Source organism: Rhinoraja longicauda, chromosome 26 (assembly GCF_053455715.1).
Source record: "Rhinoraja longicauda isolate Sanriku21f chromosome 26, sRhiLon1.1, whole genome shotgun sequence".
In the NCBI taxonomy this organism is placed as follows: Eukaryota; Metazoa; Chordata; class Chondrichthyes; order Rajiformes; family Arhynchobatidae; genus Rhinoraja; species Rhinoraja longicauda.
In genome coordinates, this window is record NC_135978.1 from 4,241,505 (window position 1) to 4,268,422 (window position 26,918).

Here is a 26,918-nt window from a genome sequence, read left to right on the forward strand (position 1 = left end):
GGCACATGGGAGAAGGGTCTGGAGGAGGGTTTCGACCCTGAAACGTCACCCATTCCTTCTCTCCAGAGACGCTGCCTGTCCCGCTGAGTTACTCCAGCATTTTGTGTCTATCTTTGGAACATGGAAGAGGTGTACCACTGGGGGTGCCAACTATCTCACTCCCAAATACGGGACAACGTGACTTCACCGCCCCGCGCCCCACGTGACTTCACCCAGCCAACGGCCACGTGCTCCCGCTCCACCAACGGCGGCCGCCCGGGACGGGAGGCGGGTTGCTACGCAATCTCTGTTAGGCGAACTCACACAGCCCCTGCTCCCCGAACACACTCCATTAGCCTACACTGTCCTGGCCGACAGCGGCCCGTGGGCCTAATATGGGACAAGGGCAGTCCCGTACGGGACAAACCAGTTTAGCCAAAAATATGGGGTTGTCCCGGCTAATACGGGACAGTTGGCAACCCTATGTACTGGCCCTCAATGTACTGCGACCTCTGTTTCTACAATTTATTCTCTATTTAACAATAGAACATAAATCACTAAGCGAGATGGCTGCTTTGTGCTGACCCCAGTTGGCCCTGGTGTGTTTAATAGGCTGTCTAGCGTTTACCATTCGACTGGGACGCACTGTAAATCTACAGCGTATTCCGCTTGCCTCCCACAATTGTCCTCCTAATAGGACAAGGCAACTGCTCGCGGGGTCAAGCTGGAATTATGGAAAAGAAATACCTCAGCGATCACTGGCTTTGACAAAGTGTTCAGGTCTGGTGTTTGTTCGAGCGTTTGTGGTAGAGCTTTACAGTCATGTTCATCCCAGCTGTTATCAGGCAACTGAACCATCCTACCACAACCAGAGAGCAGTGCTGAACTACTATCCACCTCATTGGTGACCCTTGGACTATCCTGGATCGGACTTTGCTGGCTTTACCTTGCGCTAAACGTTATTCCCTTATCATGTATCTTTCCACAGCAGATGGCTCGATTGTAATCATGTCTTGTCTTTCTGGTCAGCAGTATTAGGCCATTCAGCCCATCAACTCTCATCCACCATGACTGATCTATCCCTCCCTCCTAACCCCATTCTCCTGCCTTCTCCCCATAACCCTCGACACCCAGATCATACATGGCATGTTTCGCTCGGGCAGCTTACAGCCCAGGGGTATGAATGCTGACTTCTCTCACTTCAGGTAGCCCCGACATTCCCCCTCTCTCCATCCCTCCCCCACCCAAGTCGTACTAGCTTCTCGTTTTCACCCAACAAACAGCTAACAATGGCCTGTTCCCTTTATCGTCGTTACTTTTTTTGCCTATCTTTCATTCATTGTTCTTTATCTCTCCACGTCACCGTCTATATCTCTCGTTTTCCTTATCCCTAGCCAGCCTGAAGAAGGGCCTCGACCCGAAACGTCACCCATTCCTTCTCTCCAGAGACGCTTCCTGACCGGCTGAGTTACTCCAGCTTTTTGTGTCTTGTCTTCGGTTTAAACCAGCGTCTGCAGTTCCTTCCTACGCTGGAAGGAAGTTAGATGGAGAGTGGCCCCAGAACAAGGGGCCACAGTTTAAGAATAAGGGGTAGGCCATTTAGAACGGAGGTGAGGAAAAACTTTTTCAGTCAGAGAGTTGTGAATCTGTGGAATTCTCTGCCTCAGAAGGCAGTGGAGGCCAATTCTCTGAATGCATTCAAGAGAGAGCTGGATAGAGCTCTTAAGGATGGCGGAGTCAGGGGGTATGGGGAGAAGGCAGGAACGGGGTACTGATTGAGAATGATCAGCCATGATCACATTGAATGGCGGTGCTGGCTCGAAGGGCCGAATGGCCTCCTCCTGCGTCTATTGTCTATTGTGCGTTGAGCAGCTTTGCAGTGTGTGCAGATTGAGCAGTGCTTTCACGATGCTGCAAGGAGACAATCTCCTGCGAGTGTCGTTAATAAGGATCACTTTTGTTGGCAGGTCTATTTTTAGCCCGACTGCCCGCTGTCTCGCCAATCTCCCCAGTGCCAACAATGAGAAGCGCTCTGATTTTTGAATACATAAACGTGGTTGGAATTTGACAGGCAGCCAGCTGAAAAGAAGGAATATTAAATGTTTTTTGTTTTTTTCAGATTCTGAAGTGAATTGAAATTTCATCGGTTCGACCCTCCATTGCTTTTTATAAATGGAACTTGGCAAACATGGGCTTCTCAGAGGTCCGGGCAATAAATTGCCATTTTGAAACCACCTCTTCTTCTGTCTTTGGCTGCATCAGTTTTCAACGTCAATCTATGAAGCTGCTGTGCCTTAAATTTGGAGAAACAGCACCTCGTATTTCACTTGGGCAGCTTACACCCCAGCGGAAGCGATATCGAGTAGGGAAAAAACTGCAGATGCTGGTCTAAATCGAAGGTAGACACAAAATGCTGGAGTAACTCAGCGGGACAGGCAGCATCTCTGGAGAGAGAAGGAATGGGTGACGTTTGGGGTCGAGACCCTTCTTCAGACTGATGTCAGGGGAGGGGGCTGGCATGGAGCCCGCCCCCTCCCCTGGCATCAGCCTGAAGAAGGGTCTCGACGTCAGTCTGAAGAAAGGTCTCGACCCGAAACGTCACCCATTCCTTCTCTCCAGAGATGCTGCCTGACCCGCTGAGTTACTCCAGCATTTTGTGTCTGCCTTCGGTATGAATATCGATCTCTCTAACTTCAAGTAACCCTTGCATCCCCTCTCTCTCTCCGTCCCTCCCCCACCCAAGTTGTTGTGCTAGTTTCAACGTCGTCATGTTGAGTCTCATTGTCATCTCTGTAACTCGTTTTTCACCGAGCCCACAGCTAACAATGACCGTTTATCACCGTGACTTTTGTTTTTGGCGTATCTCTCATTCATTCGTTCTCTATCTCTCTGTATCACCGTCTATATCTCTCGTTTCCCTCTCCCCTGACTCCCAGTCAGAAGAAGGGTCTCGACCCAAAACCTGACCCGGGATCAGGAGTTTTGTTTGAAAGACTGGAGCGACTAGGCTTGTACACACTGGAATTTAGAAGGATGAGAGGAGATCTTATCGAAACGTTAGAGGCAGGAAACATGTTCGCAATGTTGGGGGAGTCCAGAACAAGGGGCCACAGTTTAAGAATAAGGAGTAGGCCATTTAGAACTGAGATGAGGGGAAAACGTTTTCAGTCAGAGAGTTGTGAATCTGTGGAATTCTCTGCCTCAGAAGGCAGTGGAGGCCAATTCTCTGAATGCATTCAAGAGAGAGCTAGATAGAGCTCTTAAGGATAGCGGAGTCAGGGGGTATGGGGAGAAGGCAGGAACGGGGTACTGATTGAGAATGATCAGCCATGATCACATTGAATGGCAGTGCTGGCTCGAAGGGCCGAATGGCCTCCTCCTGCACCTATTGTCTATTGTTTTTGGGAGAAGGTAGGAGAATGGGTTTAGGAGGGAGAGATAGATCAGCCATGATTAAACGGCAGAGTAGACTGGATGGGCCGAATGGCCTAAGACTGCTCATCACTTATGACCTCATGAAACGTCACCTATTCCCTTCTCTCCAGAGATGCTGCCTGACCCGCTGAGTTACTCCAGCATTTTGTGTAAAGCCCGCAGCCTAACCCGGGCGTGGGTTAATCAGTGGGCTTTTCTCATCAATGATGTGTGGTGCAGGTTTTTTTTTTACAGGGGGGTGTGCGTGGAACCCACTGCCAAGGGTGGTGGTGGTGGAGATGAGAAAACGCACGTCTCCAGATTCAGAGACAGTTTCTTCCCGGCTGTTATCAGGCAACTGAACCATCCTGCCACAACCAGAGAGCAATGCTGAACTACTATCCACCTCATTGGAGGCCCTCGGACTATCTTTGATCAGACTTTGCTGGCGTAACCTTGCACTAAACATTATCCCCTCATCAATATCTGTGTACTGCAAGCGGCTCGATTGTAATCGCGTCTTGTCTTTCCGCTGACTGGTTAGCACGCAACAAAAGCTTTTCACTGTACCTCGGTATTCTCTGCCTCAGAAGGCAGTGGAGGCCAATTCTCTGAATGCATTCAAGAGAGAGCTGGATAGAGCTCTTAAGCATAGCGGAGTCAGGGGGTATGGGGAGAAGGCAAGAACGGGGTACTGATTGAGAATGATCAGCCATGATCACATTGAATGGCGGTGCTGGCTCGAAGGGCCGAATGACCTCCTCCTGCACCTATTGTCTATTGTCCATTGTCTATTGTCTGGTACACGTGACAATAAACTAAACTGAAACTGAATCAACTCCTGCGCCTGCACTTCAAAAGAACTTGGACCTTAAATCACACCCTAGAGAAACAGCTGCCTCTGTGGTGAAAATGTGTTTGTGTGATCAGATGGTGACTGGTTTTGAAAGATGGCTGCCCTCAAGGAAGCTCACACGGAGACTCCCGATCCTGAGCTGTTGTTCGGCACAGACTGGTGCGGAGCTGGAGGTGACGGATTGACAGGATGACCATCAAACTCAAAGTACGTTGTATTGTCGAGGATTGTAGTATAAGAAAATAACTGCAGATGCTGGTACAAATCGAAGGTATTATTCACAACATGCTGGAGTAACTCAGCAGGTCAGGCAGCATCTCAGGAGAGAAGGATTGGGTGACATTTTGGGTCGAGACCCTTCTTCACGGTTCAGCTTCAGTTTACGTGCAGGAAGGAACGGCAGATGCTGGTTTAAACTGAAGATAGACACAAAATGCTGGAGTCACTCAGCGGGACGGGCAGCATCTCTGGAGAGAAGGAACGGGTGACGTTTCAGGTCGAGACCCTTCTTCAATTTTAGTTTGGTTTATTATTGTCATGTGGAAAGGATGTTGCACGCTGGCCAGTCGATGGAAAGACAATCTAATGGCGGAGTAGACTTGATGGGCCAAATGGCCTCATTCTGCTCCTATCACGTATGAACCACGTGAGGTTATCCATTTTGGCGGCAAGAAAGCAGAGTATTACCTGAATGGTGACCGATTAGGAGAGGGGGAAATGCAACATGACCTGGGTGTCGTGGTGCACCAGTCATTGAAAGCAAGCATGCAGGTGCAGCTGGCAGTGAAGAAAGCGAACGGTATGTTGGCATTCATAGCAAAAGGATTTGAGTTTAGGAGCAGGGAGGTTCTGCTGCAGTTGTACAGGGCCTTGGTGAGACCGCACCTGGAGTATTGTGTGCAGTTTTGGTCTCCTAATCTGAGGAAAGACGTTCTTGCCTTAGAGGGAGTACAGAGAAGGTTCACTAGATTGATCCCTGGGATGGCGGGACTTTCATATGAAGAAAGATTGGATAGACTAGGCTTGTACTCGCTGGAATTTAGAAGACTGAGGGGGGATCTTATAGAAACATATAAAATTCTTAAGGGGTTGGAGAGGCTAGATGCGGTAAGATTGTCCCCGATGTTGGGGGAGTCCAGAACCAGGGGTCACAGCTTAAGGATAAGGGGGAAGTCTTTTAGGACCGAGATGAGAAAACATTTCTTCACACAGAGAGTGGTGAGTCTGTGGAATTCTCTGCCACAGAAGGTAGTTGAGGCCAGTTCATTGGCTATATTTAAGAGGGAGTTAGATGTGGCCCTTTTTGCTAAAGGGATCAGGGGGGTATGGAGAGAAGGCAGGTACAGGTTACTGAGCTGGGTGATCAGCCATGATCATATTGAATGGCGGTGCAGGCTCGAAGGGCCGAATGGCCTACTCCTGCACCTATTTTCTATGTTTCTATGTTTCTATGTTTTCTATGAACATGACCTTATGAACACACTGCGAGCGTCACAGCACTTTCACAATATTCCTTCCAATTGGGAGGAAAGGAAGCAGCCATGAATGTTAGAGCAAGAAATATCACATCCAACAGTGTAGAACGATATAGGTTCAGTTTAGTTTAGTTTATTGTCACGTGTACCGAGGTACAGTGAAAAGCTTTTGTCGCCTGCTAACCAGTCAGCTGAAAGACTGACTAGTAGACAGTAGTTCAGCACTGCTCTCTGATTGTGGTAGGATGGTTCAGTTGCCTGATAACAGCTGGGAAGAAACTGTACCTGAATCTGGAGGTGTTTCCATCACTGGGGTCTACATCAGCGCCCATGTAACGAGCAGCACGGTGGCGCAGCGGTAGAGCTGGTGTCTTACAGCGCCCCAGGTTCCATCCCGACCACGGGTGCTGTCTGTACTCAGCGGGGCAGGCAGCATCTCTGGAGAGAAGGAATGGGTGACGTTTCAGGTCAAAACCCTTCTTCCACCACCAGTATTGACTTCTCACTTGCCAGGTTTTACACCACCCTCAGTTTTGAGTTTGTACGTGCTCCCCGTGACCTGCGTGGGTTTTCTCTGGGAGCTCAGGTTTCCTCCCACACTCCAAATACGTGCAGGTTTGTAGATTAATTGGCTTCGGTAAAAATTGTAAATTGTCCCTGGTGTGTGTAGGATAGCGTTAGTGTGCAGGGATCGCTGGTCAGCTTGGTGGGCCGAGGGGGGCTGTTTCTCAGTTCAGTCTAGTTTGGTGATACAGTGCGAGAACAGGCCCTTCAGCCCACCGAGTCCGTGCCGACCAGCGATCACCCCGTACACTAGCACTATCCTACACACTGGGAACAATTTACAATTTTTACCTAAGCTAAATTAACCTACAAACCCGTACATCTTTGGAGTGTGGGAGGAAACCGGAGCACCTGGGGAAAACCTACGCAGGTCACGGGGAGAACGTACAAACTCCGTACAGACAGCACCCGTAGTCAGGACTGAACCCGTGTCTCTGGCGCTGTGAGGCAGCAACTCTACCGCTGTGCTGATGTGCTGTCTTATCTCTAAACTAATCAATCTAAACTAAACTGTGACCAGTGGCAGGTGCGTCGTGACTGTCGGGGCAATGTGCTTTGAACAGGTTTGTCTTTCAAGCACAACCTGAGATGAAAAGGAGAGTGTAATCTTTTTTTTTTCGTTGGCCTTTTTGAACTTCAGTTTTTTAAATCTTTTCCTGCCCAGCTTAAACCCGTACAGCTATGATGAAGGCTGCCTGAGCAGCAACGAGGAACACATCCCACTGTCTGCACTGCCCTTGCTCGCAATCTCCTCGCCGCAGTACCAGGATGCGGTCGCCATGGTGATTAACCGGACCAACCAGACCTACAACGAGTTCCTGAAGTCTGAAGGTGGGACTGGATTCAATGGACAGGTGAGTCTTGGTTTCCTGAAGTCTTTTCCGATCCCGACCACGGGCGCTGTCTGTACGGAGTTTGTACGTTCTCCCCGTGACCTGCGTGGGTTTTCTCCGAGATCTTCCGTTTCCTCCCACACTCCAAAGACGTACGAGCTAGATAGAGCTCTTAAGGATAGCGGAGTCAGGGGGTATGGGGAGAAGGCAGGAACGGGGTACTGATTGAGAATGATCAGCCATGATCACATTGAATGGCGGTGCTGGCTCGAAGGGCCGAATGGCCTCCTCCTGCACCTATTGCCTATTGTTTATTGTGTGTAGGTTCATTGGCTCGGTAAATGTAAAAATTGTCACTAATGCGTATAGGATAGTGTTAGTGTGCGGGGATCGCTGGTCGGCGCGGACCCGGTGGGCCGAAGGGCCTGTTTCCGCGCTGTATCTCTAAACTAAAATATGCGGCCCAAAATGGCTCACGTTGTTCCAGGTGCGGCCTCACCAGCGCCTTATAGAGCCTCGGCATTACATCCTTCTGTGTGACAACCACAACTACCGTTGAGTACACCTGCCTGGCAGTAGTCAAGAGTGTTTTATTTGTCACGTGTGCAAGTGCACAGTGAACTTCTTTGTGCATGTATTACACCTGCGGGCGCCTCCATGTTTATGGCGGCATTATTTAAAGTCCACTAAGTTCGGTCGGCCCCGTGCGTTCGATGTTCTCGAGCAGTTCCCACAACCCCACGACCCTCCTCTCTACTTTCCTCTCCTCGCCCGGCCATCTTTCAGTTCAGTCTAGTTTATGGTCACGTGTACCGAGGTACAGTGAAAAGCTTTCGTTGCCTGCTGACCGGTCAGCGGAAAGACCACACACGATTACAGTCGATCCATTTACAGTGCACAGATGCATGATAAAGGGGACCATGTGAATAACGGTTAGTGCAAGATAAAGCCGGTAAAGTCCGATCAAAGATAGTGCAAGGGTCACCAACGAGATAGATCGCAGTTCAGGGCAACTGTCTCTGTGTAGCAGGATGATTCAGTGAGCAGGGTAGGGCATGGTGTGATTGTTGGTCGCCATGGACTCGATGGGCCGAAGGGCCTGCTTCCACGCTCCATCTCTAAACTAAACTAAACCAAATGTGAAACACTGCCTTTAATCTCAAAAGCTGTTGCTGGTTGTACACAATCCCATCGTAAGATTAAGTAAGGATAGTCTGAGGGTCTCCAATGAGGTGAATGGGAGGTCAGGACCGCTCTCTAGTTGGTGAGAGGACGGGTTTTTGAAGATAGCAGTGGGATTAGGTCTTTACTGGTGGAATGAAAGACAGGAAGAGATTGCAAGGTGAATCAGAACTGCAGTGATTTACTTGGCCTGGAGATAAGATTGATCACTTGTCTGAGAAAGATAAAAGCAGCCTTTGATTTTCAATTTCCCACTTTGTACACAAAACAACCTGATTTATTTTCGAAGGCCTGGACTGCTAGGAACATATGTATGCATCATCAGAGCTTTGGGCTATTGATTAATGTAGGCACGGTGGCGCAGCGGTAGAGTTGCTGCCTCGCAGCGCCGGAGACCCGGGTTCAATCCTGACCACGTGTGCTTGTCTGCACGGAGTTTGTACGTTCTCCCCATGACCTGCGTGGGTTTTTCTCCGGGTGCTCCGGTTTCCTCCCGCACTCCAAAGACGCACAGGTTTGTAGGTTAATTGGCTTGGTTTGAATGTAAATTGTCCCTAGTGTTTGTGTGTGTGTAGGATAGTGTTAGTGTGCGGGGATCGCTGGTCGGTGCTGACTCGGTAGGCCGAAAGGCCTGTATCCACGCTGTATCTCTAAACTAAACTAAACTAATAAACACAGGGATGTAATGCTGAGGCTCTATAAGGTGCTGGTCAGACCGAATATGGAGTGTTGTGAGCAGTTTGGGCCCCACATCTGAGGACAGATGTGCTGGTGCTGGAGAGGGTCCAGAGGACGTTTACGAGAACGATCCCAGGAATGAGTGGGTTAACATATGATGAGCGTTTGACGGCACTGGGCCTGTACTCGAGTTCAAAAGTTCACAAGTGATAGGAGCAGAGTTGGGCCATTCGGCCCATCAAGTCTACTCTGCCATTCAATCATGGCCGATCTATCTCTCCCTCCTAACCCCATTCTCCTGCCTTCTCCCCATAACCCCTGACACACCCGAGTTTAGTAGGATGAGGGGGGACCTCATTGAATAGTGAAAGGCCTGGATAGAGTGGGTGTGGAGAGGATGTTTCCACTAGCGGGAGAGTCTAGGACCAGAGGGCACAGCCTCAGAATAAAAGAACGTTCCTTTAGAAAGGAGATGAGGAGGAGTTTCTTTAGTCAGAGGGTGGTGAATCTGTGGAACTCATTCCCTCTGAAGAATGTGGAGGCCGTCATTGGCTGTTTTTAAGGTCGAGATTGACATATTCTTGATTAGTACGGGTGTCAGGGGTTACGGGGAGAAGGCAGGAGAATGGGGTCGAGGCAGAGATAGATCAGCCATGATTGAATGGCGGAGTAGACTTGATGGGCCGAATGGCCTAACTCTGCTCCTATCACTTATGAACTTATCATAGAGATCCATCACAAGCTTCAGGGAGATCCACAGCATATCAACCGCTTTGGATGAAGATTGGAAAGGAACAACACTGTGATCATTGTGTGTAGGAAAGAACTGCAGATGCTGCTTTACACCATGAGATGGGCACAAAATGCTGGAGCAATCAGCGGGTCAGGCAGCATCTCTGGACTAAAGGTATAGGTGACTTTTTTTGGATCGGGACCCTTCTTCAGACCCTACTTCAGACCCATTTTCTCCTGGGAAATTGAGAGCAGAGGCTTCGGAGAACGGGATTTATTAGATTGGAAGATTGGAAGATACAGCATGGAAACGGAACCTTCGGCCCACCAGATCCATGTCGACCATCGCTCACACCCGCTCACACTAGTTATATGTTATCCCACTTTCTCATCCACTTCCCACACACTAGGGGGCAATTTACAGAGGCCAATTAACCTACAAACCCGCACACCCAAGGGATGTGGGAAGAAACTGGAGCACCCTGCGGAAACCCACACGGGAAGAATATAGACAATAGACAATAGGTGCAGGAGGAGGCCATTTGGCCCTTCGAGCCAGCACCGCCATTCAATGTGATCATGGCTGATCATCCACAATCTGTACCCCATTCCTGCCTTCTCCCCATATCCCTTGACTCCGCTATCTTTAAGAGTTGTATCTAACTCTCTCTTGAAAGCATCCAGAGAATTGGCCTCCACTGCCTTCTGAGGCAGAGAATTCCACAGATTCACAACTCTCTGAGTGAAAAAGATTTTCCTCATCTCCGTTCTAAATGGCCTACCCCTTATTCTTAAACTGTGGCCCCCCTGGTTCTGGACTCCCCCAACATCGGGATGTGCGAATCCCACACATGCAGCTCCCGAGATCAAGATCAAACCTGGGTCTGTGGGTCTGTGGGGCAGCAACTCCAGTGCTGAGCCACTGTGCTGCCCGTTGGGCAATGCCTGGCGGAGTCCTAAAGACTGAAGGGGTTTAGTCCGGTGCCAGAGGTGGGGACTAGTTTTACTAGACTTTATTTTGCACTCAACGCAATTCCCTTTATCCTGTATCTGTGCCCTATGGATGACTGGATTGTATTCATGTTTAGTCTTTTCACTAACTGGTTAACATGCAAAGGCATTGCACTCTACATATGACACTAAACTAAACTATAACTGAACGAAAGTGAACTAAGCTACACTAAACTAAACTGAACTAGAAATGGACACATCCCTTCAGTCTGAAGAAGGGTCCCAACCTGAAGCATCCCTTATCCATGTTCTCCACAGATGCTGCCTGACCTGCTGAGTTACTCCAGCACTCTGTGAAACGTCACCTATCCATGTTCTCCAGAGATGCTGCCTGACCCGCTGAGTTACTCCAGCACTCTGTGAAACGTCACCTATCCATGTTCTCCAGAGATGCTGCCTGTCCCGCTGAGTTACTCCAGCACTCTGTGAAACGTCACCTATCCACGTTCTCCAGAGATGCTGCCTGACCCGCTGAGTTACTCCAGCACTCTGTGAAACGTCACCTATCCACGTTCTCCAGAGATGCTGCCTGACCCGCTGAGTTACTCCAGCAATCTGTGTCCTTTTGTGTATTAACAGGCATCTGCAGTTCCTCATTTCTACATCCCTACTGGCAATGATTACAGTCACCCTGTCTATCAAGTAGAGGCCATGAATTAACAGTTGTGTTATTAAATATAATGAAACAGAGTGTGATGTCTCCTGATACGTGATATGGCCACAGTGGAGACAGTAATTACACGTGTGGGAGATTGAGGCAGGGAATGGTTACAGGCTCATTTACAGTGTGGGAAGGAACTGCTGACGCTGGTTTAGACCGAAGATAGACACAAAAAGCTGGAGTAACTCAGCGGGAACAGGCAGCGTCTCTGGAGAGAAGGAATGGGTGACCTTTCAGGTCGAGACCCTTCTTCAGACTGAGGAAGAAGATGCTGTTATTCCACCTGTTGACACTGATGTAGGATGTGGAGACAGGTAACTGTGTGACTGACACAAGCTGCTATGTTCCCCTAACAACTCTCACCACTTTCTACAGATGCGCCGTAGAAAGCATTTTGTCGGGATGCATCACAGTTTGGGAACGGCTCCATCCAAGACCGCAAGAAATTGCAGCGAATTGTGGACGCAGCCCAGACCATCACGCAAACCAACCTCCCTTCCGTCGACCCCATCTACACCTCACGCTGCCTCGGCAAGGCCAGCAGCATAATCAAGGACCAGTCGCACCCCGGCCACTCCCTCTTCTCCCCTCTCCCATCGGGCAAGAGGTACAGAAGTGTGAAAACGCACACCTCCAGATTCAGGGACAGTTTCTTCCCGGCTGTTATCGGGCAACTAAACCATCCCACCACAACCAGAGAGCAGTGCTGAACTACTATCTACCTCATTAGTGACCCTCGGACTATCCTTGATCGGTCTTTGCTGGCTTCACCTTGCACTAAACGTTATTCCCTTATCAAGTATCTGTACACTGTGAATGGCTCGATTGTAATCATGTATTGTCTTTCCGCTGACTGGATAGCAGGCAACAAAAGCTTTTCACTGTACCTCGGTACACGTGACAATGAACTAAACTGAACTGGACTGGACTGGGCCAGTTGTCTCCGTGCTGGATGAGTCTGTCACACATTGTGTATTTTATTTGTACTTGTTCTTTCCCCGACAGGTCTGTTTAATTGGAGACTCTGTGGGTGGAATACTGGCATTCGATGCCCTGTGCTACAGTTCCCATGCGGCGTGCGAGAGTCAGAACAGCAGCAGACGAGGGAGCAGCGGCAGTATCCAGGTATCCTGTGCTGTGTTAAATCCTCACTGAACTCAACCCACGAGATGGAATGTAAACGGGGGGCGAACTTGCCCCGCACCACGGTGGCGCAGCGGTAGAGTTGCCGCCTTACAGCGAATACAGCGCCGGGTTCCATCCCGACTACGGGCGCCGTCTGTACGGAGTTTGTACGTTCTCCCCGTGACCTGCGTGGGTTTGTTGCGAGATCTTCGGTTTCCTCCCGTACTCCAAAGACGTGCAGGTTTGTAGGTTAATTGGCTTCGGCAAAATGTTTAAAAAAAAGAAATTGTCCCCAGTGTGTGTAGGATAGTGTTAGTGTGCGGGGATCGCTGGTCGGCGCGGACCCGGTGGGCCGGAAGGGCCTGTTTCCGCGCTGTATCTCTAAACTAAACTCAAGACATCAACACTGATGCAATTGACACGACACATAAAGATAGACACACGATGCTGGAGTAACTCAGGCAGCGTCTATGGAGAGAAGGAATGGGTGACGTTTCGGGTCGAGACCCTTCCTCAGACTGAGAGTCAGGGGAGAGGGCAGCTCCAGATATGGGAGGATACTGAAAGCATGTAAGGTGTAAAAAGGGTTTGGGATCCTTGGGTTGAGGCAGACCCACGTTTTCAGGGTCATGTCAAACAATTGTCCTTCACTGAGTTACTCCAGCATATTGTGTCTGTCACTGGTGTAAACCAGCATCTGAAGTTCTTTAGTTTAGTGTAGTTTAGAGATACAGAGCGGAAACAGGCCCTTCGGCCCACCGAGCCGGCGCCGACCAACGATCCCCACACACTAACACTATCCCTCACACACTAGGGACGGTTTACACTTACACCAAGTCATTTAACCTACAAACCCTGTACTTCTTTGGCGTGTGGAAGGAAACCGAAGATCTCAGAGAAAACCCACGCGGGTCACGGGGAGAATGTACAAACTCCGTACAGACAGCACCCGGAGTGGGGATCGAACCCGAGTTTCTGGGCGCTGTGAGGCAGCAGCTCTAGCGCTGCGCCACCGTGCCGCCCCTACACAGTTCCTTCCCACAGAGAGAAACGTAAGCGACCAGATTTCATCTTCCGTTTGCCAATTAATGTTTTATTCTGCCAAAGGACAACACGCATTTAACCGATGAGCCTGGGTCAGACCTGAGCTCCAGTAAGCGACTGAGTAAGAGCAACATTGACATCTCAGGGATTGAAGCTAAGGAACCAAGGAAGCTGTTGCCAAGGAAACAGAGCGACTCTTCCACCTACGACTGTAACTCCATAACCCAGCATCACGTGTTTCTCTCGAGGTAAGAGCAGCGCAGATTACAAATGTGAATTAAAGGGATTTGTTTGGGTGGGGGGAGATGGGTTGTGTTGGACCACGCTTTCTACGTCATGTCAAACAATTGTTCTTTACTAAATTCATTTAGTTAAGTTTAGTTTAGATTTAGTTTGGAGATACAGCGCGGAAACCCAGGCCCTTCGGCCCACCGACTCCGCGCCGACCAGCGATCAACCCGCACACTAACAAAGTCCTACACACAACAGGGAGTATTGACATTCATACCAAGCCAATTAACCTACAAATCCGCACGTCTTTGGAGTGTGGGAGGAAACCGAACATCTCTGAGGAAAGCCACGCGGTCGCGGGGAGAACGTACAAACTCCGCACAGACAGCGCCCGTAGTCAGGATGGAACCCGGGTCTCTGGCGCTGTGAGGCAGCAACTGCGCCACCGTGCCGCCCGAGATAGCTTTGATAAAAGGCCACAAAACTGAAACGAAGCTTTCTCAATACCTTGTTGCTACGTATAATGACAGATTTCTAATGACTGAATCGTTGGAGTACCTGACGATTCAGTGGGATTCCTGTGCCAACAAGGACAAAATAACAAACAGAATTTTATTGAGCCATATCAGTCATAATATGAGAGTGGAAATGTAGAAGTTATTGTTATTAATTTACACATGATCCTTGAAAACAGGGAAAGGTTGAAGTCCCTGTCAAACAGTAAGCAGACCTGAATTAGATTTAAAACAAAGACTGCTGGAAAGTGATCCATTGTGGAATGTTAATGTCAGCATCATTTTGATTTGCATACGATATTTTTCTTAAATCACCCGCTAATAGCAAGTCTTAAAATCCATCCCCGGCAGCAAAATTTCAATGAATTTTGTTTGTTTTCTTTTGGTTTTAGAGACACAATGCGGAAACAGGCCCTTCGGCCCACCGAGTCCGCGCCGATCAGTGATCCCCGCACACTAACAGTATCCTTAGGGACAGTTTTACGTTTATAACCAAGCCAATTAACCTACAAACTCTTTGGAGAGTGGGAAGAAACCGGAGATCTCGGAGAAAACCCACGCAGGTCGCGGGGAGAACGTACAAACTCTGTACAGACAGCGCCCGCGGTCGGGATCGAACCCGGGTCTCTGGCGCTGTGAGGCAGCGACTCTACCGCTGCACCCTAAATCATGCAGTATTTTCCCTACTGATGATCCTTCAGTATTAAAACGACAGTTTAGGTGAACGATTCAATAGCCGAATGATTTATTAAATTCTTACCTCAAATATTGCAATATTACATTTCATGATTTTTTTATGAGGAGCCGCAAGACATTTCTATATATATTTATTTTAAAAGGCACAATTTATCATCATCTCCATTATGTTGAAAATTAAAAAATAATAATTTGTACAAATTGCTAGAATTTCTTTCTAATTATCCTTCCCCACCCAATTGAATGGTTCGTTTACTAAAATTAATTTATAATATTCCTCAGCTGACTGCAGTTAAAGATTAAGGAGTGAAAATTCACAGGGATTGAAGGTGAACTTGTTCTGATGTCATATGTAAGAAGGAACTGCAGATGCTGGTTTACACTGAAGATACAGTAGACACAAAGTGCTGGAGTTACTCAGCAGGTCAGGCAGCAGCTCCGGAGAAAAGTAGTAGGTGACGTTTCAGGTCGAGACCCTTCTTCAGACTGAGAGTCAAGGGAGGGGGAAACTCGAGGTTTGAAAAGGTACGGAACGAATCAGAGCCGCCACTGATGGGCAAGGAAAGGTGGAGCCCACAGTGGTCCATTGTTGGCTGTGAAGGAGGTGATAACGAGGGGATACGAACAGTGAAGCTAGCAGGACAACTAGTGTGGGGGAGGGACGGAGAGAGAGGGAATGGAAGAGTTACATGAAGTGAGAGAAGTCAATGTTCATACCGCTGGGGTGTGAGCTGCCCGTGAAATATGAGGTGCTGTTCCTCCAATTTGCGTTTGGCCTCACTCTGACAGTGGAGGAGGTCCAGGACAGAAAGGTCATGAGTAAGACCGGTAACCCTCTTTACGATGCCATGATTAACTAATTACATAACTGGACGTTCATTCCTTTGTCCCTGGTGGCTTCAAGCAATTCCCAATTCTGGAATCCAAGATGGGAATTCAAGGAATGAAGAATGGCCGTGACCCATTCCTTCTCTCCAGAGATGCTGCCTGTCTTGCTGAGTTACTCCAGCAGTTTATGTCTACCTCGGTCAAGTAGGAACGATCGCCAGCACGACCCCTGTGTTACTAGTCTTGCATGGGGAAGTCTAGAGTGCCCTGAACAATTCTCCAAGCAACTCTAGATATCAGCTGGATATCATGTTTTGGAAGGAACTGCAGGTGCTGGTTTACACCGAAGATGGACACAAAATGCTGGAGTAACTCAGCGGGACAGGCAGCATCTCTGGAGAGAAGGAATGGGTGACGTTTTGGGTTCGGCACCCCTCTTCACACTGACCCTCAGACGTCTGCTGGCAGCTTGTTCCATATGTTTTTAGTTTAGTTTAGAGATACAGCGCGGAAACAGGCCCTTCAGCCCACCGAGTCCGTGCCGACCAGCCCGTACACAAGTCCTACCCTACACACTAGGGACAATTTACAGAAACCAATTAACCTACAAACCTGCACGTTTTTGGAATGTGGAGGGAAACCAGAGCACCCGGAGAAAACCCACGCAGTCACGGGGAGAACGTACAAACCCTGTGTAAACACAGCGCCCGTAGTCAGGATCGAACCCTTGGTCTCTGACACTGTCTCTGGAAGCCAATGCAGGTTTGTTTCCTTGATTTGGACTTCAATTAAAATGCAAAAAAATCACTGATAGGGAGTCAGAGAGATTCAGTGAGTCATAAAGCACGAGAACAGGCCCTTCTGCCCCACTTGTCCATTCCGACCACAGGCCCTTCTGCCCCACTTGTCCATTCCGACCACAGGCCCTTTGGCTCAACTTGCCCACACCGGCCAACATGCCCCAGCTACGCTAGCCCCACCTGCTTGCTTTGGCCCATATCCCTCCAAACCTGTGCTATCCTTGTACCTGCCTAACTGTTTCTTAAACCTGACGTGAGAGGACGCTGGCGCTATATGTTCGCCGCTTCTCGGTCAGGATAGTTCGTCTGTTTGTTTTTATGTCATGACCGTTTTTGTAAAGCGTATTTGAGCACTTGGAAAATCGCTATATAAAATAAATGTTTATTATTATTATTATTATTATTATTAAACGTTGCGATAGTCCCAGCCTCAACTGCCTCCTCTGGCAGCTCGTTCCATACACCCACCACCCTCTGTGTGGAAAAAATTGCCCCTCAGATTCTTATTATATCTTTCCCTCTTCGCCTTTTACCTATGTCCTCTGATTCTTGATTCCCCTATCCTGGCAAAAGACTCAGTGCATCTACCTGATCTATTCCTCACATTTTAATATGGGCAGGGAATTGTAAACAAGTGAAACCAGTTTTGATTTATAATGTGTAGGAAGTAACTGCAGATGATGATTGACACCAAAGATAGACACAAAATGCTGGAGTAACCCAACGGGTCAGGCAGCATCTCTGGAGAGAAGGAATGGGTGACGTTTCGGGTCGAGACCCTTCTTCAGACTGGTTAGGGATAAGGGAAACGAGAGATATAGACGATGATGTAGAGAGATAAAGAACAATGAATGAAAGATATGCAAATATTCATAGCACTTTGAGACCCTTCTTCAGACTAGGAGTCAGGGGAGAGGGAGACACAGAGATGAGGAAGGGTAAGGTGTGAAAACGAGACATCAAAAGAGATGGGGTTAAGGAAGGGGTTTAGGGCAGGCGGCCATGGTGGCGCAGCGGTAGAGTTGCTGCCTTAAAGCGAATGCAGTGCCAGAGATCGGAGTTCGATCCCGACTACGGGCGCTGTCTGTACGTTCTCCCCGTGACCTGCGTGGGTTTTCTCCGTGATCTTCGGTTTCCTCCCACACTCAAAGACGTACAGGTTTGTAGGTTAACTGGCTTGGTAAGTGTAAAAACTATCCCTAGTGGGTATAGGATAGTGTTAATGTGCGGGGATCGCTGGTCGGCGCGGACCCGGTGGGCCGAAGGGGCCTGTTTCCGCGCTGTATCACTAAACTAAACTAAAGCAGAATAGATCATTGTTAGCTGGGAGAAGGTGACAACAAAGCATTCAAGATGAAGTGGTTCACTTTAACAATGTGTTTCCCAACCAGGATTCACTCCGGTGCATTAATTGATGACCCTGATGTACAGAGGATGAACAGCACTAACCTTCAGGATGGAAACACGTGCCGATTTGATTTTGATGTGTCTGATTTCTTCCTCTTTGGATCACCCCTGGCCTTGGTTTTAGCAATGCGGTGGACGGTCCTTCCTTCTGTCGATGGTAAGACTTCTAATCCTGTGGAACAGCGATTCATGAGGTCATAAGTGATTGGAGTAGGATTTAGCCCATTCGGCCCATCAAGTCTACTCCGCCATTCATTCATGGCTGATCTATCTCTCCCTCCTAATCCCATTCTCCTGCCTTCTCCCGGCAACCCCTGGCACCCGGACTAATCAAGAATCGATCTATCTCTGCCTTAAAAGGATCCACTGACTTGGCCTCCACAGTCTTCTGTGGCAAAGAATCCCACAGATTCACCACCCACCTGCCCCACAGAGTTACTCCTGCATTTTGTGTCTACCTTCGATTTAAACCAGCATCTGCAGTTCCTTCCAACAAAGAGTTAGTCCACGAACCTCTGTTGGGTCGGCACGGTGGTGCAGTGGTAGAGTTGCTGCCTTACAGCGAGCGCTTGCAGCGCCAGAGACCCGGGTTCGATCCTGACTACGGGCGCTGTCTGTACGGAGTTTGCACGTTCTCCCCGTGACCTGCGTGGGTTTTCTCCGAGATCTATGGTTTCCTCCCACACTCCAAAGACGTGCAGGTTTGTAGGTTAATTGGCTTGGCAAATTTTAAATTGTACCTAGCGTGTGTTAAAGTGCGGGGATCGCGGGTCGGCGCGGACTCGGTGGGCTGGAGGAGCCTGTCTCCGCGCTGTATCTCTGAACTAAACTACGTTGTGTGTGTGCCTCTTGCTCTCCCTGCAGTGGCTCAGCTGCGGCCAGCGTGTACCCAGGTGTACAGCCTGTTCCACTCCGCCGACCCTTCGGCCTCTCGCCTGGAACCTCTGCTGGAGAAGCGGTTCCACCTCCTGCCCCCGGTGTCCGTGCCGAGGTACCAGCGCTACCCGCTGGGAGATGGCACCTCCACGCTGCTAGGTACGTGCTCCCGCTCATCCCCGCTGAGATGATGATGAGGTGGGCCCGGGTGGTGTTGGAGAGGGACTGCGCGCTGTCCACGGGCGCCCCTGCGGTATCTCCGGGACCACCGCGGGGAGGGGGGGGAGGGGGAATGCATCCTTGACAAGGATCATAACACAGTTAGATAGTAGTTATATATTTAGCATTCTTATAAGGTTTGTAACATAGTTTGTAACATAGTTTGTAACATAGCTAAGAAAGCGAATGGTATGTTGGCATTCATAGCGAGGGGATTTGAGTATAGGAGCAGGGAGGTTCTGCTGCAGTTGTACAGGGCATTGGTGAGACCACACCTGGAGTATTGCGTACAGTTTTGGTCTCCTAATCTGAGGAAAGACATTCTTGCCATAGAAGGAGTACAGAGAAGGTTCACCAGATTGATTCCTGGGATGGCAGGACTTTCATTTGAAGAAAGACTGGATAGACTCGGCTTGTACTCGCTGGAATTTAGAAGATTGAGGGGGCATCTTATAGAATCCCAGGGTTGGACAGGCTAGATGCAGGAGGATTGTTCCCGATGTTGGGGAAGTCCAGAACAAGGGGTCACAGTTTAAGGATAAGGGGGAAGTCTTTTAGGACCGAGATGAGAAAGTTTTTTTTCCACACAGAGAGTGGTGAATCTGTGGAATTCTCTGCCACAGAAGGTAGTTGAGGCCAGTTCATTGGCTATATTTAAGAGGGAGTTAGATGTGGCCCTTGTGGCTAAAGGGATCAGGGGGTATGGAGAGAAGGCAGGTAAGGGATACTGAGTTGGATGATCAGCCATGATCATATTGAATGGCGGTGCGTACAGGCTCGAAGGGCCGAATGGCCTACTCCTGCACCTATTTTCTATGTTTCTATAAGTTTCTATGTTGTCTGCAAATGCAGTGTCTGGATAATCTGGTGACTTTGCACTGTGGTGGGGGGTGTGTTACCGCGGTTTAGTTTTGCATCGTCATTGTAATTAAATAAATTATTTGTGATACAAAAATAAAGATAATGAGGGAGAGAAGGCACGGGCGGTGCGGAGGTAAAGTCGCTGCCCCACAGCGCCGGAGACCCAGGTTCCATCCCGACTACGGGAGCCGTCCGTACGGCGTTTTGTACGTTCTCCCCGTGACCTGCGTGGGTTTTCTCCGAGATCTTCGGTTTCCTCCCACACTCCAAACACATGCAGGTGTGTAGGTGAATGGGCTTCGGTAAAATTGTAAATTGTCCCTAGTGTGTGTAGGATAGTGCTAGTGTGCGGGGATCGCTGGTCGGTGCGCTACGTGTGGTAAACTGAGAAGACCCAGAAGGCAGAGGTTTAAGGCGAAGAGTAGGAGATTTCGTTTAGAAATCTAAACAGCGCGGAAACGGGCCCTTCAGCCCACCGAGTCCGCGCCGCCCAGCGATCACCGCACACTAACACTGTCCTACACACACACTAGGGACAATTTACAAATTTTTAACAAAGCCAATTAACCTACAAACCTGCACGCCTTTGGAGTGTGGGAGGAAACCGGAGCACCCGGAGAAAACCCACGTGGTCACGGGGAGAACGTGCAAACTCCGTACAGACAGCACCCGTAGTCAGGATCGAACCCGGGTCTCTGGGTGTTAGTGTGCGGGGATCGCTGGTCGACGCGGACTCGGTGGGTCGAAGGGCCGGTTTCCGTGCTGTATCTCTAAAAGAAACTAAAACACCGCTGATTTAACAATAGCTTAAATATACTGCGTTAGCTGTGTGTCGATTTGAATCTGTGGGTATTTTGTTTGTGTTGAAATTCTATGCAGGGCTGTCAAACCTCGGCTTTAAGCAGTCTCCAGAGGGCACGCTTTAGATGTTGAGTACAAGTGGCCACAAGCAATGTGTCAGGACTATTCCTTGGCACTTTCACAGTGTTCTCGTGTAACATTGGCCTCTTCTCCAGTGTTGTGGTCATGTTAGATGAAACCGTCGAGGTTAAATGACTTCCCTGTAGGAAACAACAGTGGCAGGACAAGCCCCCGGGGCTAAAGGTTAAGAGAAGGGAATGGTTTTCTGAAGTAAAAAATCAGAAGGGTGTGAATGTCTTTTGGTTTTGAGTCAACGCCTGCTGAAATATTTGTAAACAGTGGTTACTTTATAATCGTAGACTTGTACAGCACAGCATGTCCCTGCAGAGGCCAAGTCAGTGGATATTTTTAAGGCAGAGATAGAGAGATTCTTGAGTGTCTTGAGCTTACTTTCCTGCCACTGCCTGCATTTGTTTACTTCTTCTACATGGATGGATTAATTATATTATAAGAAGATAACTGCAGATGCTGGTATAAATCGAAGGTTTTTATTCACAAAATGCTGGAGTAACTCAGCAGGTCAGGCAGCATCTCGGGAGAGAAGGAATGGGTGACGTTTCGGGTCGAGACCCTTCTTCAGTCTGAAGAAGGGTCTCGACCCGAAACGTCACCCATTCCTTCTCTCCCGAGATGCTGCCTGACCTGCTGAGTTACTCCAGCATTTTGTGGATTAATTATATTTCCAGGTGCTGAGGTGTTTGGCGGCTGCACTCGAGTGCAAGAGAGTTACCACCAACGCCATGCCTATCAATGCCCAGCTAACATTCCCGCGAATCCAATCGTTCATCCGGGAAGGAGAGAAATGGAAGACTACCACCTGGCCTCTCAACTCAAACCCACTGAGCGCAGCCAGAGACTGAGAAATGCGGGTTGACCTAGGCCAGAGGCTTTCCTTCCCAGTTGAAATCGCAGCTACCAACCTGCGACCAGACCTGGTCCTCTGGTCCAACTCCTGTCGGCGTGTTTACATCATTGAGCTGACGGTGCCCTGGGAGGAGGCTGTGGACGAAGCATTTGAAAGGAAAAGGCTGAGATATTCCAACCTTGCAGTAGAGGCAGAGAAGCGAGGTTGGAGTGTAAGAGTGCGTCCAGTGGAGGTGGGGTGCAGGGGCTTTGTAGCCAGTTCCACTGCAAGGCTCCTGAGGGAAGTTGGAGTCAGAGGGCAGGCCCAAAGGAGGGCAATCAAAGAACTTGCCAATGCCGCCGAACGGAGCAGTCACTGGCTGTGGCTGAAAAGAAAAGATACTGTCTGGGCTGCCACGTGACCATCTAGAGGCTAACCATATGACACACACCCAGGGCTGATCACCCTGTGGTGGGCCTGCCTCGACTGAGGGTGTCTTGTGATAAAAGGCCGAAACACCCAGTGACGTTGAGGTACACAACTGAAGATGTGTCTGAATGGTAGCAACATCACCTAGTGGTCACCCCCAAGAACAACACCAGTCAATTGTAGTGCAAACCTTAGGGACTGTAACATCCAGTCCTACTAATCAATCTGCTTCTCTGACTGATGAAGGCCAGCATGTAAAAAGCCACAGACACAAAAAGCTGGAGTAACTCAGCGGGTCAGGCAGCATCTCTGGAGAGAAGGAATGGGTGACGTTTCAGGTCGAGACCCTCCTTCTCCCCAGAGATGCTGCCTGTCCCGCTGAGTTACTCCAGCATTTTGTGTCTCTCATGCCCAGTAGATGTGCATTCTACAGCGCATCGCTTATAAGTGATGAGCTAGACGCAAAAAGACACTCGGCCTGAAGAAGGGTCTCGACCCGAAACGTCACCCATTCCCCACAGAGATGCTGCCTGTCCTGTCCCGCTGAGTTGCTCCAGCTTTCTGTGTCTGTTTTCATCGACCAGATGATCCGTTTCTGTGAAGTTGACTGGAGGATAAATGTTGGCCGGGACACTGGGAGCGGTTTTCTCTGTTCTTTCTCCTGGGGTAGCGTTTGATCTACAAACGGAGTAGACTGGTGGTAATGCCTTCTGTGAAAAGCGCTGCGACTGATGATTCAGCATCTCATCAAATCTGCGCTTCAATGTCAGCCAAAACATTTGTTCTCAAAAAGCCCCCCGGAGCGAGAATTGAACCTGCAACCTTTCGACCCGAAACAAAACAACAGCAGCATGCTCGAAGCGTTGTTTAAAGGCAAATCAATGTAGCATATCAAAGGTATCTTGCTTATTTTAGCACCAGCATACGCTTATTTGAACTGTTCCGTGAGATCCTACTTCATGATTTTGCAGTCCTTTATCTCATTTGCAAGATAATTCCGACAGGATTTCATTATAAAACTTATGGACCCTGGAGCCAGTTTCCTTGGTAACCATTTTTTTTAAAACAAAATCCAGCAGCATCCTTCAAAGGAAGAATCATCTTCCATAAAGTAAAGGAAATGATTAACACGTGGAATTCCAAAATTAAAAAAAAAATCCCAGCAAAATTATTTCTTGAGTTACAGGGTGGCACGGTGGCGCAGCGGGTGGAGTTGCTGTCTCACAGCGCCAGAGACCCGGGTTCCATCGTGACCAACAGTACTGTCTGTACGAAGTTCGTAAATTCTCCCCGTGACCCGCGTGGGTTTTCGCCGGGTGCTCCGGTTTCCTCCCACATTCCAAAGACATTCAGGTTTGTAGGTTGATTGGCTTTGGTAAAAGATTGTAAATTGTCCCTGGTGTGTTCGTAGGATAGTGTTCGTGTGCGGGGATCGCTGGTCGGCGCGGGCTCGGTGGGCCGCAGGGCCGGTTTCTGCGCTCTGTATCTCTAAACTCTAAAATAAAACATCTTTCAATTCTCTACAACGAGGCAGAACAGATTGTGCGGCCCCAGCCTCTAGTTTGTGGCGAACATTAATCCATTTTTTGATTAGGATCATTCCTTCAGGTTGACAGCTTGAAATATCAAGTGTTTGCAGCGGCATTTTTCATCTCTGTTCCATCAGTGCTGTGGAGTTATGTCGTTCAAATGGAGACCTGATTAATTGACAGTCTCTCTCCTCAGAAACCGTGATGTTAAGAGAGAGAGAGAGAGAGAATCATTTAAATAGGCATTTAAAGGTGCCTCTGTGTATCTGTTCACGAACTGGTGGTGCAACGGTAGAGCTGCTGCCTCACAGCGTCAGAGACCCGGGGTCGATCCTGACTACGAGTGCTGTCTGTGTGGAGTTTGCACGTTCTCCCCCGTGACCCTGTGGGTTTTCCTCCGGGTGCTCCGGTTTCCTCCCACCTTCCAAATACGTGCAGGTTTGTCCAGTCTAGTTTAGAGACACAGTGTGGAAATGGGCCCTTTGGCCTACCGAGTCCGCGCCGACCAGCGATCCCCGCACACGGACACCATCCTACGCACCCACACACAAGAGACAATTTACAATTTTACCAAAGCCAATTAACCTACAAACCTGCACATCTTTGGAGTGTGGGAGGAACTCGGAGCACCCGGAGAAAACCCACGCGGGTCACGGGGAGAACGTACAAACTCGGTACAGACAGCGCCCGTAGTCGGGATGGAACCCGGGTCTCTGGTGCTGAAAGGTGGCAACTCTACCGCTGTGCAACCGTGCCGCCCTATAGGTTAATTGCCCCCTCCCCCCCACAAGTGTGCAAGGAGTGGATGAGAAAGTGGGATAACATAGAGCTCGTGTGATTGATGGTCGGCGTGGATTAAGTGGGCCCAAAGGGCCTGTTTCCATTCTGTCTCTCTAAACTAAAGAGAATTAAACTAGACACGAAGTGGAAAACACGCATTAAAAACGCTCACGGTGCTAACCATACTCCCAATTAAAACCTTGAAATCTTTTCATGAATACTTAATCAAAGTAATATACTCTGAAGTTGTTACTTTGTCATGAGGCGTTTAATCAGGATAACTTAATCAGGGCCGGGGTAGTTCGCCACGGACGGGTTCGCTCAGGACCCGGCGGCGTTAGCGGAGAGAGGGCTGTGCGGCGGCCGATGATGGCGTCGACCGACGGACGAGGACGGACCACGCGGGAGTGGGGCCACCGCTTCCGGGGGAAGGAACAAAGGGGGACACGGGCCAGGGGGGGCAGGCGTGAGGGGTGGGGGGGGTGGGAGGAGAACAATGGGGAACTGGCGTGGGGGGAACGCTGTGACGGGGGGGGGGGTGATAGAACATTTGACAATGGGGAACTGGCAGGAAGGGATCGCCGTGGAGAACAATGGACAATGAGGACCCGGCTTGGGTGGACCGCCGTGGGGGGGGGGGGGGTGGCAAGAATAATGGGGACCTGGTGTGGGGGGGGGGGGGGGGCAAGAATAATGGAGACCTGGTATGTGGGGGAAGGCCGTGGGGGGGGCAAGAATAATGGGGACCCGGTGTGGGGGGGGGGGGGGGCAAGAATAATGGGGACCTGGTGTGGGGGGGGGCAAGAATAATGGGGACCTGGTGTGGGGGGGGCCAAGAATAATGGGGACCTGGTGGGGGGGGGGCAAGAATAATGGGGACCTGGTGTGGGGGGGGCAAGAATAATGGGGACCTGGTGTGGGGGGGCCATGAATAATGGGGACCTGGTGTGTGTGGGGGGGGGGGGGGCAAGAATAATGGGGACCTGGTGTGTGTGGGGGGGGGGGCAAGAATAATGGGGACCTGGTGTGTGGGGGGGGGGCAAGAATAATGGGGACCTGGTGTGGGGGGAACGCCATCAAATGGGGCAAGAATAATGGGGACCCGGTTTGGGGGGAACGCTGTGGGGGGGGGAGAACGATGGACAATGGGGACTCCCGCTTGGTTGGACCGCGTGAGGGAGGGGGGTAGAACAATGGGGAACGGGTGGGAGGGGATTTGTAAACATTACATACGAGCGGCTGTTTGCATACCTTGGCAAGGTGTGCAAGCACAGAATTCCTCTGTGACCTGTCACGTGTGACAAGAAAGTACTCAGTTCAATCCAATTCAATCCAATAACTTGCCTTCATCGCAACTGGCCTTGAACCAAAAATTTGAAAAGTTAATGTTGGAAATGTGCATCGCTCATATTAAGCTGATCTGTGATCATTTTCCCCAGAGCTGCTTCTGTTTGAAAGCCTTGCAAGCTCGGAATGTGTCTGCTGTTCTGGTGTCGGGGGCAAAGTTATTGATAATTAATAGTCATCTTGCGTTTTGACCGAGCAAGCCTGAAAGTCGTGAACTGGATATTGTGCAGGTTTCTAGGCGTGAGGCATGTTGGGATGGGTGAAATCAGTGGATGCGATAAACAGTGGGAAAAAAATACATTGATTCCTTTTTCAGTTATATTTAGACTTTTAGACTGTGGAGATACAGTGTGGAAGTGACAGAGAGACAGTGCCAGCTTAAACAGAGGCAAGGAAAAGGACATGTGTATACTGTACAACGTTGTAGGTTTCGCTTAGAGACTTACTTACCACAGTCTCCTTGAAGTCTCCGTTGCTTACTGTTGTGATGCTTTGTACCCACAGCTGACTTCATCCAGAGCCACCAGTCTGTCTTTCTGGAAAGTTCTAATGCGCCAATATCTCCCACCACGCTGCTGACGCAGCTGCAGCGGGAGATTCGTCGGGGCAGTCAGACCAGCATCTCCAGCGAAGTCTCGGGGTGCTCGGAAAACATCCTTGCGGCCAACATTGCCGGCAGTAAGTACCACCGCTATCAAACCACCATTTTGCTCCGTGACTTCGTGCGTATCTATTGAAGTCACCTCGATGGGGTAAAACATACTGCCTGCTGACAATCATTTTATCGGGATGCATCACAGCTTGGTTTGGGTACAGCTGCTTCCAAATTGCAGCGAATTGCAGACGCAGCCCAGACCATCACGCAAACCAACCTCCCTTCCATTGACTCCATCTACACCTCGCGCTGCCTCGGCAAGGCCAGCAGCATAATCAAGGAGCAATCACACCCCGGCCACTCCCTCTTCTCCCCTCTCCCATCCGCAAAAGGTACAGAAGTGTGAAAACACGCACCTCCAGATTCAGGGGCAGTTTCTTCCCGGCTGTTATCAGGCAACTGAACCATCCCACCACAACCAGAGAG

At 49.6% G+C, this 26,918-nt stretch overlaps 1 protein-coding gene across 7 annotated transcripts in view; it reads left to right on the forward strand.

Annotated features, from left to right (window-relative positions):
- The window catches only part of pitpnm3 (PITPNM family member 3), a 248,235-nt gene that overhangs the window by 183,644 nt on the left and 37,673 nt on the right, over nucleotides 1-26,918 (forward strand). For all 7 annotated transcript variants that reach the window (XM_078422744.1, XM_078422750.1, XM_078422746.1 and 4 more), the window contains 6 exons: nucleotides 6,953-7,142; nucleotides 12,391-12,510; nucleotides 13,618-13,802; nucleotides 18,016-18,188; nucleotides 18,896-19,066; nucleotides 26,342-26,515. In XM_078422744.1, coding sequence (XP_078278870.1) covers nucleotides 6,953-7,142; nucleotides 12,391-12,510; nucleotides 13,618-13,802; nucleotides 18,016-18,188; nucleotides 18,896-19,066; nucleotides 26,342-26,515 — 1,013 coding nt within the window. The remainder of the gene's footprint in view (nucleotides 1-6,952; nucleotides 7,143-12,390; nucleotides 12,511-13,617; nucleotides 13,803-18,015; nucleotides 18,189-18,895; nucleotides 19,067-26,341; nucleotides 26,516-26,918) is intronic.